The sequence below is a fragment of the Cantharellus anzutake genome (assembly GCF_015039405.1).
Source record: "Cantharellus anzutake strain C23 chromosome Unknown EI90scaffold_327, whole genome shotgun sequence".
Taxonomy (NCBI): domain Eukaryota; kingdom Fungi; phylum Basidiomycota; class Agaricomycetes; order Cantharellales; family Hydnaceae; genus Cantharellus; species Cantharellus anzutake.
Genome location: NW_024067277.1, coordinates 15892 through 28606, shown reverse-complemented (window position 1 = coordinate 28606; position 12715 = coordinate 15892). Strand labels below are relative to the sequence as shown.

The following is a 12715-nucleotide window of genomic DNA, read 5'->3' as shown; positions in this document are numbered from 1 at the left end:
CTCTCGATCCTTAAACTCCGTGTGGGTTCTCCGGGATTCCGCAAGGTCCGGGCTCAACTAATCTACTACCCACTCGTTGTGGGCTAGACAGTTGCCCTTATTCCTACTGTTGGATTCCACTCACTCACACCCTCTCTAGCGCGTCCTAGCACCTTAGAGAAAATGGGGGAGGGGAGAACTTCTATTCCAAAATCCGGTATGTACAGGATATAAGGAACAATTATTTTTAGAATAATTGATGAGAAATATTGGTACCATATGGCACCTGCATACCTTATTAGGCAAAGTAATAAAAAAAGGTAACAGTAACAATAAAAGAATATCAATCAATATCTGAAATGATGGCAAAATATGAAAATAAGAGAAAATAAGCGATATCTCAATGGATTTACGGAATTAAGAGCCTAAATTGGAAATGTAGCCGGAGATAACTCTCACGCAGCCAATGAGCATTTTTACCAATTTATTAGACGCCGTGGGAACGAGTGAGGCTGGAATTCTGGGTTGCCGCCTGAGATTCCCACGCCCGCACATGCCCGTGACCTGCTGTGCCTAACTTCTCCAACACGGAACTCCGTCAAATCTCCACCGATTGGGACATTCTTGGTATCGTCAGAATCGTACGAATTAGGACTATTTTTGGATACCAAATTTGTACCGAGTCGTCGCGTGAATGAAAGTTGTTTTCTGATCGTGGAAGTGGGTATCCGAGCCGAGTCTGTGCGTGGGCGATTATCCCGCCTACAACGTCTGAGGTTTTGTGGAGTGAGAGAAATAAAAGCCAACTGAATGGCAAGGTCTGGAAGCATCTATGAACAAGCAGGGAACTACAGAGAAGACGTCTGGAAAGATCCAGAGCCTGGAAGTTGTAGTCCGGAAGATTGGGGTTATAGAAAATATCAAATGATAAAACAATAAGATTATCAAGACCAGAGGTAATATAGGAATGAGGAGGTACTGGAGGTAAGGAGGTACCGGAGGTGAGGAGATACTGGAGGTGAGGAGGAGGGTGGAGTGACAAGTTGGGATTCATCAACAACAAGCAAGCCCATCTCCTTCAAACAAGGGTTCTGAGGAGGTGGAGGTATGGTGGTGGAGGTCTGGAGGTGGAGGTCTGGAGGTGGAGGTCTGGAGGTGATGCGGACGTAGGTGGGTGGCAGAGTCGGAGAGAGTCGGAGCAGGAGGTAGTCCTAGGTTTGTTGGCATCGACCAGAGGCAGTGGAGAGAGATTGGGAGGGCTGGTGGAGGTCATAGGAGTCATGTATGGATAGAGCGGAGGGAGGTGGAAGATCCAGGATATGACAAAAGCGCAAAATACCAAAATTGGTGTCACACTGGTGCATAGATCATGCTTCTGTGAACCTTTGGGGGAAATAACTCAGAACAACGTGCAATGGTGGGTAAATGAGATAGAACGGTTTTGGAACAACTTAGGTAGACACACTCATGTCCAATCTCTTGGATGCAAAGTCAGGATTTTGATTGCGAACCTCCGTGAATGTAACATTGTATGGTGTAGTGGGGTCTTTGCAGCTCTAAGTACATTGGGAAACACTAAAATACAACAAATGGGATCCTAGTAGACACAAATGACCCCACAACAGTTACAGAAAGCGTGAAATATCACATTAGGCATTACACTGGCCATGTACATCATGCTACTGTGAAACTTTGGGGGAAATAACTCAAAACGATGTGCAATGGTGGGTAAACAAGATAGAACAGTTTTGGAACAACTTAGGTAGACACACTTAGGCTGATCTTGGGGATGCAAAATCGAAATTTTGAAATTTCCGATTGCAATTCTGAAAAATCCCCCTCATCCATTGGATGGCATCATTTGAAGACATGTCTGAAAACATGTCGAATGCACCAATATTTTCCTTAGATGTTGATAGCATTCCTGATGGGTTAACTGTTTTTGCTGCAAACCCAAGTGTAAATGAGTTCCTCCAGGCTGAGGAGGGCCCATTTGTGCGGCTAAGGGAAAAAATGGCAAGAAGCTGCGGTACCAAGGACCCAATCTTAAAGCCCTTCCCATCATTTGAGCCACTTGTGTGTCAGGGCACACCCTGACTAGCGTGGACCTGGACTTGCATCTGGACCCACTACACTTCCCACATGTGCACTTCCTGCACTGCATGCTCCACACACCGCATGATCCAGCCCCAGATCCTACCTCATGTGACTTCCGGGTATCCCCAGAAGTTTTCACCATATTGGGGCCACTGTGGGAAAGTGAGAAGTTAACCTTCTTCTCACTTTCTTACCCACAGTAGCATTGTGCCCTGAGATGGGCTGTTACAGGTCAGGTTGTGGGTTATAGAGAGAGGGGTCATGGGGACCTGGGTTTGTCCCCTGACATTGTGGCAGGCCTTGTTGAAACCCTGTGGGGACACACTAATCCTGAAAAGCAGGAATCCATTGGCAACATGCTTGATGAGGCTGGCATTACAGATGATCTTCAGTTTGAAAGTATGTCCTTCATTCCATGTTATTAATGTCACAGGATTTCTCAATGTATGAACAAGTATTTATTGAAATGTGTGCTGTGGCATATGTGCAGAAACATGGAAAATCACTGCAGGAGGTGATGAAAAACCTCTGGCACTACCATCCAGCTGTCAACGCCAAGGCTGGATGGCAGTCCTGGCTGAAACTTCAATGTAAGTTCATCGCTTCACTTACATTCAGTGTTAAATGTCTCCAGCAGGGACAGACAGCAAGGAGGCCGCTGTACAACTGAAGCAAGAGTTGATGGCCCTTGAGTCACAATACCCTGATAGAAAAGAAGAGGCCAAAGCAATGTATCAAAAACTGCTGACTCACTATGCTGATATCAGCATGAGCAAGGGTGAAAAGGAGATCAGTGTGAATGAGGGTATGTTTTTACTCGCAAAGTCCACTGCCACCTACACAGCCCAGGTAAGGACCACACCAGAGTTTGTTGCCTTTGTTCACATCTCTATTCGATAGGTGACAGCACTGAGTACATATTACAATATTGGAGTGGCCATTCTAGGCTTTATTGTTGATGAATCACTTCCTCCTGTGGAATCAACAATTGCATTTACCAGTTCACACACTGTGGCAGAAATGGTTAAAATGCTACAAGTTCCAATCACTCAGGAAGCTGCACTGGCAATGTGCCAGCTCTATGATGGCTTGTCCACATTTAGGTAAGTGAGAATGACATGGAAAGAGTTAAGTAGTTCTGATGTTTCATATTCCTCAAGTCCTTATCAGCCAAATGCTCAGAAACAAAGGTGCATTACAATAAATTACCTTGGACATCTAATAGCATCTGAAACTCAATCCAGAAACTTTATTGAATACCTCCACAGGTTTGAGGGAGAGAGGTCCAGCAACAAAGATGTTACTCTTTCTCACCTGATGAAGTGTGTCATTAGCCATACAGCACATAGTGTGCATTTCACTGATCATCTCAGTGAAAACCTTGGAGAAGATGCAGAGATGAAGCTTGAAGATGTGGAGGTGGAGGTAGATGAAGTTGACATCCATACACCACAGCTGGTGGGATCACTTACTTCGGCAGACAACAAATTTGGCAACCATTCACAAAGACATACTCAGTGTGGTGCATTGCTCAAAAACCTGATAGGTAAGCCCTAGGGCAAATAAGAGTCGATATGCATGCTGACCTCATGTACTATTCAGGGGAAGCTGTTGGTCAGAAAACAATCAGTGCTAGTTGGGGCACTAGCAAGATATTCCCATTTTTACTTGAAAACCACCTGCACTTCAAGAACTGGCATCGTGGCGTTCCCCTCCTAAACAAAAAGCTCCCATCTTCATGGAGTCCATGCAAAAGTGCATGCTGCATAGTGGTGCTCACCCATGAGCGCTTGGAAATCAAACTAGAGGTAGTTAAAATGACGCTGGGTGAGATGTTGCCAATTATTGTCAGCAAAGGAAATGAGCTCACACCTAGTTGGGCAGATGAGCATGAAAGGCATGAAGTCATTCATTATGCCCTGGATAGAGATGGCAATATCCTTGCCTATTCTCTCAGAAAGAACGATGCAGTTAGAAGCACAGCCAAGGTGTCCTGCTTGGAGAAAAGGAAGGTTGCAAGCTCACCTATTGAGGAGGATGTGGTGCCCAAGACCCCACCCCAGAAATGACAGAAGTCAGTGACAAAGGGGAAAGGAAGGTGTGAAGACACTCCTCAGGCAAACATTGTTCATCATGCAGGCACTGTTCCAGAGGAGATTATGCTGACAAACGACTTGCACTCAGCGAAGGCAAGCAACAACGCCACCACCGCAGCCCAGACCAAGGTGGAACCAGAAAACATCCCGGAGGCTGCAGCTTTCAATGGCCTGGATCTTGCCAACATCTTAAATGACGAGATTTTCGTGGAAGCATCAGGAGACATGGCAGATGGTGGCTGATGGCCCTGGATGGCAGTACCGCAGTGGGGGCTCCTCCCATTCTAATTATCCACCCCACTCCAAGCAGCAGCCCAACAAAGTCACAGTTGACTTTGGATAGGGCACCTGTGAGCATGACCCATCTTCATGTTTCCAGTGGAGGTTTTGGCAACCTGGGACAGGCACACTCTGAGACTCCCTCCTCCACGGGGAGTATTGTTGGAGACACAACGAGCTTTAATTCAGTGCTCAAACAGGCAAGAAACGGTTTGTGGGTGCTGGCAGTGTAGGAGAAATAATATTCAAAGAATAAAACAATGATCTATCAGAATAGTCAACAAAAAGGTGACAAGTTCAGACGTTTAACAGATCTCATGATCTTTATGAGACTGGACAGACATTAGAAGATCATTATAAATTATCTACACCCATGTAGCATGAGATTTAATCTACTACAAGCATGCCTAGAACCTGGCATAGGTGTAATACTCAAAGAATATATCCCTACAACAAGAAAATAGCACATAGACAGCAGAATAAGAAGGAACATTGGGAAAGAAATGTGAATATCTCGAGAACCAGTAAACTTTTGACTGTAATCTTTTTACCATCTGAAAGGACTGTTTCTAAACTTTATCCACGGTTTTGTTTCATTCTAAAAGCTTCAAAACTGACGGAGATATCGCTCAAACGGCGAAACACCTTATAATTCATATATATTTATTTGCTAATTCTTATAAAAAGTAATGTGACTCAAGGGAAATATATTGGCGCCCGGAAGTCTGGCGGACCGAATACCATATGACAGAGTATTTCCTGACGTGGGCGGACAGTTTTTGATCGCATCAGAAGAGGAGAAAATGCTAAAAAACTGGATCTTGTATATTTTCCCATGATTCATCAAAACTTTTTGATTTTAAGCTCAAATAAATCGGAACAAAGGAATGATTGATGATCTGGATCTCAGATTATAAGCATAAAGTGATTCAGAAGTCCGCGGATCAGTTAATTAATTGGGAAAGCTCTAGAACATTAGTAATGATGCGGCTTCACAAAAAGGGGTGAATTAGAGAACAGTCTAGAAAGTTCCTTTATAGCCGAGTCATTTCTAAAGATAACCGTTCGTAATTAAGGCAGTGTAGAGCATAGCTTTAGCGCTACAAGACCCCGCTAAGATCGGCCCAAAAGACAAAGAACTGAATTACTTATTGCTGAGTCATGTCCTAAGTCCATTATTAAGCTTACACAGTCCAAGCCCCTATATCATTCTAGAACTATCTATAATACAAATGTAGCACATGTAACTAGTGCGAGGCGTGGGAGTAGAGAGGCCTCTGAAAAGCATAAAAGGCCGCCGCTTCTGCCCCCTCTCAAACCTCAGGTAGAAATAAAAGTTTAATTCTCCTCACCAGTGGTTGGTTCATTTGCTCCAAAAGATAAAAGCAAATATTAGTTGTTAGCTAATATAAAACTAACACGTCACTCTAAGCATGAGTTAGGGTCAGTTAGACACAGCTGAACAAAAGTGTCATAGTGAGAATTAGTGAGAATTTGGTGGAGGGACTTCTTAATTGAATAATCTCTCAGCAATACTTGTTATCACACCACAGGAGAAAAGTGAGCGATCCTGAACCTGCTAGATAACTAGCATGCACTCTAAGCGATAAGAGCAGTTTGGTCACTCCTGTATTGAGTAACATTTATTGCGGAATTATTTAGTAGTTTTCCTTCAGTAAATTATCAGGAAAATCACGTCCTACTGAAAAGTGGTATATCTAGGTGTAATATTGACTAGAAATCATAGTAAAGTCAATATAGAATTTTATCCATAGACGATCTATACATCAGGTGAGATCGTTGGGGGGTGTTTATTGTTGTTTAGACAGTGAACAATTATATATTTGGCAACCAAAACACGGTCAGTACGCAAATCAGCACAAACTCTAATATCGTTATTGGACGTAGGAAACTGGTTACATAAGGTGATCCAGCTCCGCTCCTTCAGCGGACAGTGCGGCAGCTAAGCTCTGGATGGAGGCAATCAACAACAAGGATTTGGCCATGATAGTCAGGACTGACATCATTACATCCTACATCCAGAGGATGGAGAAGCGTAAGGAAGGGATGGTGACTACATTATTCCTTTATTATTCCTTGTTGTACTTTTGTATTTACACATGTATGGTACGGAGTTGGGTAAAGGGTTCTTTACTCTTCTCCACACCACGTCGAATACTAAGTTCTGTATAACCTAGATATCGACTGACCTGAGGACTGAAGAGGCACCAAGGTCGGCACCTACACCAACCTTACACCAGTGTAAGGGAGATAGGCCACATACTTGCAGCCCTCCCTAATTCATTTTCTCATTGGTACCATGCAGTCCCAAGCTGCACTAATCACATGTAATTACATTATGTATATATAACCTACATGAGAGGGGATAAAGGCTTCCCCAGCCTTTACTCCCCCATTGATAATATAGCTACATACAGTGTATATCTGACAGACTGGGAGTGTGAGGCAACACTTGACTATCATGAGATCACTCATGAACTCAACAACCTTAACAACGCTTACACTTTTTTACGCTCAGTGAGTTATATTCAACAAACCCCACATTACCAACACCCTTGTTGGTAAGATCAACACCATGAAGCGCATCAATCTTTAGTTCCTGCTTCACACAACTACTGTTTCTACTGTCACCATGGGACCCAACTGGTTGCCCCATGGTTCACTGCCTTCTTGCAACAAGAAGGCAACACGGTCCAATGCAACCGGTCCTAAGGCTGACAACTACGGCACTGCCGGAGTCGGTCCACCTGACATTTGCAATGTCAGGTGCAGTAACACATTTATGAGACCTTCCCAGGTCTCTGACATGCTTATGCCTTCCCCAATGAGGCAGAACAACGCAATAGATAGGTCAACACCAGACCTTGTTGCGTCCCCATCCCACACATGGATGTTCCCGGATGTGTGTGTACTCACTGCTATGGGTCTACCCAGCAGTTATCCCCCTGGATCCCATGATCAGGGCACACCTCACTCTCCTAGTGAGTCAGGTAGTGATGAGGACAGCATCCTCAAATATGTCCCGACCCTCATCCTGAAGGTCAGCACACTTTTGCATTCATGGGGGATGCACAGCACATCTGGTGCTGATCTCCATGTTGACCCCCTTCAGAGGTACATGCAATGGCGTCAGGACCCTCACCAGGTTGACATGCATGCACATGCATGAGATTCTGCCTTCCGGAAGGTGGAATCAGATTGCAATGCTGAACTCTGGAGAGTCTGCAAAGGACTTACTCATCCCTCCCATGTCTTTGAATGGGAGAGGCACTTGGAAAGGAGGTTCAAACGAGAGTTTGGATGTTTTCCCAGACAGTGGCCAGGTCACCATCTGGTCTGCAGTTTCCGCCACAGAAACTGTGCTGACTACCCTGGTCCCAACCTTTCCCTCTCATTGCGAGAGGTCAAAGACATTCTATCCGACAGTCTTCCATCCAGTTTCATGCCGGAATGAGGGCGGCTCAGCTTCAGCTGAGTGCCAGCTCACCGAAGTGCCCTGCACTTCGGTTTCTTCTAGGGCCACTAAATCTCCAGCCTCTGCCCTTTCCTCTCAGTCTGGGAGGACAGCGATAGTCCCTATGACCACTTCCCCACTGTTTCTGGTTGGGGGAAAGCACTTACCAACCCAGGCTGGGTGCCAGTTCACTGAGCACCCACACACTTTGACCCTTTCTGGGTCAAACTGTCCAGTGGTTTCTACCACTGTTCCTGGGCATCCAGCTCTACCTGCGCACGTAGGAATGACACAGGAAACGTTTCCTATGTCATTTCCAGCCCAGGAAGATGGCTTTTCAGCCATTGCTGGTTGTTGGCCCTCAGGGCCAACTTGCGCAGACATTCCAACTCGGTCTAAGGAAGTAGGGGTTCTAACCCCTACTCACTCTTGCTCTGGGTGGACACAAATGGCATCTCAAGCCATCTCCTTACTGGGTTTGGGCCAGACGGATGGCAGCTCAACTGCTGGTTATCCAATCATTGAAGCGCTGCCCACTTCAACATGTTCCGAGCCTGAAAAGGCTCCCCCTTTTTCTCCTGAACTTGGAATTGTCCCAGATTCCCTCATATGCTCTCTGTCTCCTGAGGAACCCCAAATCCTGGAGTTCCAAGAGGAGAGTGAGTCTTCTGGGGACAACTCTGTGCTTGCCATTCTGGCAAGCACAATTCTTCTTCTGCCCAGTCGGCATACTGGGCTGCATCACCTGCAATCAGCTGAAAAGGCTGATCGCCTCCCTTCATATCTGAAGGGAGAACGTGACTCCAAAGTGAAGATCAAGTGATGATCCTCTCAATGGGGTGATGTGCAGACTGGATAACAGTCAGCACTAATTTGCTGCCAATCAACGGCAGCACTCCTCTCATTCTGAAAGGCTAGAAGCCTCTCAGACTCTCTGCTAGCTCAGCACTGGCATACCTGCTCCTCAGTTGCTGAGGAGCATTTCACAACTTCTGGAAGTGCTCTGTGCTTCATCAATTTTTGGGCTTTTTCAAAATAAAGCCTTATCTTTTTTCCTTTCATGCTGAAAGGCTTTAGACGGTCTGTGTGACTGTCTCTCCACTAGTTTCGCACCGGTATTGTGGCTCTTCAGCTTCTGTTGAGAGCTGACTCCTAGAAGCACCCTGCACTTTGTCGTTTTTTTGGGCTTTTTGAAAATAAAGCCCCCGCTTTTTCCTCTTATTGTGAGAGGCTATAGATAGTCTGCCCGACTGTCTATCCACCAATTTTATGCCAGAGTAATGGCTACTCAGTGTCTGCTGAGTGCCACCTGTTGGAGTAACAACGACCCGTGACTTACCAACCAACACCACATGATCCCTCTTACATCCGTATTTGCCTCGTGACACAATGTATATAATTGTATATACTGTTTTCGCTCTACTTTCCTTTTCTCCTCAGTTCTTCATTTACGGAGACTGAGCTCCCGCTTTAGCCCTCCTATTAGGTTATAAGCCCAGAGGCTCTCTAATTCTAACCAGAAAGAACTCCCATCAATCCAGTATCAATCATGACCACCATTTCCCACAAAGTCGATACCAGAATCTTCGAGAATGACCGGCTACGAGCCGATGGATCGAACTCGTACTCGAGAATCACCACTTACTGGAATACATTGATGGTTCAATCCTGAAACCTTCCTCCACTCCCCCTGCTCCCACACCCACTACTGCGCCTGCCAATACTGGTACAGGTTCAGGAAACACTCCCCCTGCTACTCCTGCTCCACAACCCAGCACCGCGTTAACTCCACTCCAAATATGGAAAGAGGGTAATTCTGTGGCTTTACTCCAACTTGTCGTGTCCGTCGATGAGGAAGTCAAACTCCTCATAAAGGGTATCAAAGAAGCTCCTATAGCATGGGCGGAAATCAAAAAGAAGTTTGAAGGAAAAGGCGCGAAGTCTGTCTTTTACCTTATGAAGAAACTCTTCCGCACCGTTATGCCCCCCGAAAAGGATATCTACAGTCAAATTCAGGAGCTAAAGGATTTGTTCATTAAACTTGACTCACTCGGAACCAATATTAGCGAGGAAATCCAGACAGTTGCCATACTCATGGCACTTCCGGAAGAGTGGGAGATGATTCAGGAAATTCTCCTGAACAAGGACAAACTTACCCTGCAAGATACAATAGACGCGATCCTCGTACATGAGAGTAAACTCAAGCACAAGCAGGAAACTGCTATGCTAGTCCGAGTTGGGAAGGGAACCCCAAAAGGGAAGGCCTCTTCAGGCCAGCTGAGTCAGAGATCTAGGGAGGGAAACAAATTAACGTGCGGCAACTGCAAGAAAGAGGGGCACACTGCAGAGCAATGTTGGGCAGAAGGAGGTGGGGCAGAAGGGAAAGCCCCAAAGGGAAGAGGTCCGAGACGGAAGAAGTCGGGGAAAGGGCAATCAGCTAAAGTAGCTGAAGCCGAAGAATCAGGAGAGGGGTTATTGGTATACCTCGCGCATGAGACCCTCAAGTCTGAGACTGCGCTAGTAGCCTCAAAAACTTCCCCCTTCACCCACTTTGTCATCGACACAGGGGCTTCATCGCATATGACCCCCGACTCCTCAATGTTCTCGACTTATCAGAAACTCACTCACCCAAAGAAGATCAAAACCACTGACGCTTATATCGACGCAGTTGGTATTGGTGATATCGAGGTCCAAACATTCATGGGAGATCAATCCCATCCTGGCCGATTCACAAATGTTCTTCATGTGCCCCACTTAAACGAAAATCTTCTATCTGGCCGACAACTTGCAAAGAATGGTCTCAGAACCATTATTGAGGATGACCGCATCGACATCGTAAATTCCAAATCTGGAAGAGTCGTTAATCGCGCATACCCACATGGAAGTCTCTATAGACTCCGGGTAAAGATCATGCATCCCGAAACCGCAAAGTTTTGTCGAGTCGAAGTTGCAGAGGATGATGAGCATGCACTCACGACCCAAACCATGTCAACTTCCAAAGCCAGCCTAGCCCTATGGCACCGGAGGCTTGGACACATTACCGAGGATACAATCCTAAACATGGAGAAACATGGGTCAGTGGGCGAAATGGAAATTATGGAGAAAGGAAAGGGACGCTGCATACCTTGCCTAAAGGGAAAGCAAACACGCGATCCAATCCCTAAATCCACCTCAACCCGCTCATCCGAACCACTAGGCCGAGTCTTTAGCGACTTATGCAGCCCAATCACTCCAGAGACCTGCGAGGGTCACTGTTATTTCATCACTTTCACCGACGATTATAGCCAGTACACCCATATCGGACTTGCAAAGACCAAGGACTCAGCGCTAAATCTATTCAAAGCCTGGAAAGCGAAAGCTGAAAAGGAATCTGGAAGAAAGGTTAAAACCCTGCGCACAGATGGAGGTGGCGAATACACATCCACCGACTTCAAAACTTACCTTGAGTCCGAGGGAATCACCCACGAGATCACAAACGCCTACACCCCGCAACAGAACGGAGTTGCCGAAAGGGTAAACCGCACTCTAAATGACCGCGCACGGTCAATGCTAGAAGATGCGAAAGAAGTGCTTAAAGTCAAGCAACTTCCTCCGAGTTTCTGGGGTATTGCCATACGACATGCTGTCTGGATTAAGAACCGGGTATTAACCCGAGCACTAAACCAGAACCAGACACCCTTCGAGGCATATTTCGGTCACTTGTGCGTGGGCGAAGGCGCAACGGATAGCGGGGCCGTCGAGCGTGGCGATGGCCCCGACAAGATGTCGAAGCCTCTTGATTTGAAGCGAGCCGGTAGATACAAAAATCCCCCCCAAAAAAAAGGAGGTGAAGGGGCAGGTGGAGGGTAACGATGAAGACAGACAGAGAGTAGCAGCAAGAAGCGCCAACAAAAGAGAAGAAGTGAAGTTACAAGAAACAAGGCATGAGCCGAAAAATGAAAGACACCATAAACATCCGGGATCCAACTTGCAAAGGGTAACCAAGGCTAACTGCCTTATCCAATGCAAGACCGAATATTCAACACCAACCAACCACCCTAACCAGAACTAATAAGAGAATTGGTCAGAAAAATATGTCAGAGTCATAGAAAAAGGAAATAAACTCCAGCGTGCGCAGACGCAAGAGGAGGTAAAAGACTGTAGAACAACAGCGTGCAGCGGACGCGAGAGGTGGTGGCTGAGAAGCCAAAGCGTACCGCGGACGCAGAAGAGAAGGCACGGAGGCCGAAGCGCTCAGCGGGCGCGCATAAAGGAAAGAAGGCACAGAGGCCGAAGCGTACAGCGGACGTGTGTAAAGAGAAAGAAAATCCACTGACATACCAATCAAGCAGCAGAGTATCAGAAACATGGACACAATTGCATACCAGACAACTGAGAAAAACTGAACATCGCGGATGAACAGTCTAAAGGCATAAGGCAATGAAAATTGTGTACAGACGAGGACTTGACCTAGCAAGGGGGCACGGTGGATACCCAGAAGAAAACTGAGGCGCTGAGGCCGGCGCACACAAGTCATATTTAATCTCGTGCCTCCATTAAATTTAAAAAAACCTTCACTCAAATCACTGCGACTATTCGGATGTGTTGCCTATGCACACATTCCCCAAAAGTTTCAAACAAAACTTGGGGCCCAGACAGTCGAGTGTATTCACGTTGGGTTTGCCGAAGACAAAAGAGCGTACTTGTTGTGGGACCGCGCTAAACGCCAGATGATAGAGTCGAGGGACGTTGAATTTATTGAGGGAGGTGAACATGAGAGGGTGAGGGTGAATGTAGATGATGAGGAAGA

The 12715-nt window shown here is 46.2% G+C and overlaps 2 protein-coding genes across 2 annotated transcripts; both read left to right on the top strand.

The window, feature by feature from the left end:
- Positions 1–1848: 1848 nt before the first annotated feature.
- EI90DRAFT_3025057 (uncharacterized protein) lies at positions 1849–4415 on the top strand (the record flags this gene model as incomplete). Its single annotated transcript, XM_039057914.1, has 11 exons — positions 1849–2008; positions 2374–2475; positions 2510–2520; positions 2567–2666; positions 2714–2925; positions 2977–3179; positions 3345–3398; positions 3450–3622; positions 3679–3903; positions 3929–4150; positions 4216–4415. 11 exons carry the CDS (start codon positions 1849–1851, stop codon positions 4413–4415), a joined length of 1662 nt encoding a protein of 553 aa, XP_038907476.1.
- Positions 4416–7104: 2689 nt separating this feature from the next.
- On the top strand, positions 7105–8749 carry EI90DRAFT_3025056 (uncharacterized protein; the record flags this gene model as incomplete). The annotated part of the gene is made up of 3 exons (XM_039057913.1): positions 7105–7238; positions 7323–7586; positions 7660–8749. 3 exons carry the CDS (start codon positions 7105–7107, stop codon positions 8747–8749), a joined length of 1488 nt encoding a protein of 495 aa, XP_038907475.1.
- Positions 8750–12715: the final 3966 nt, after the last annotated feature.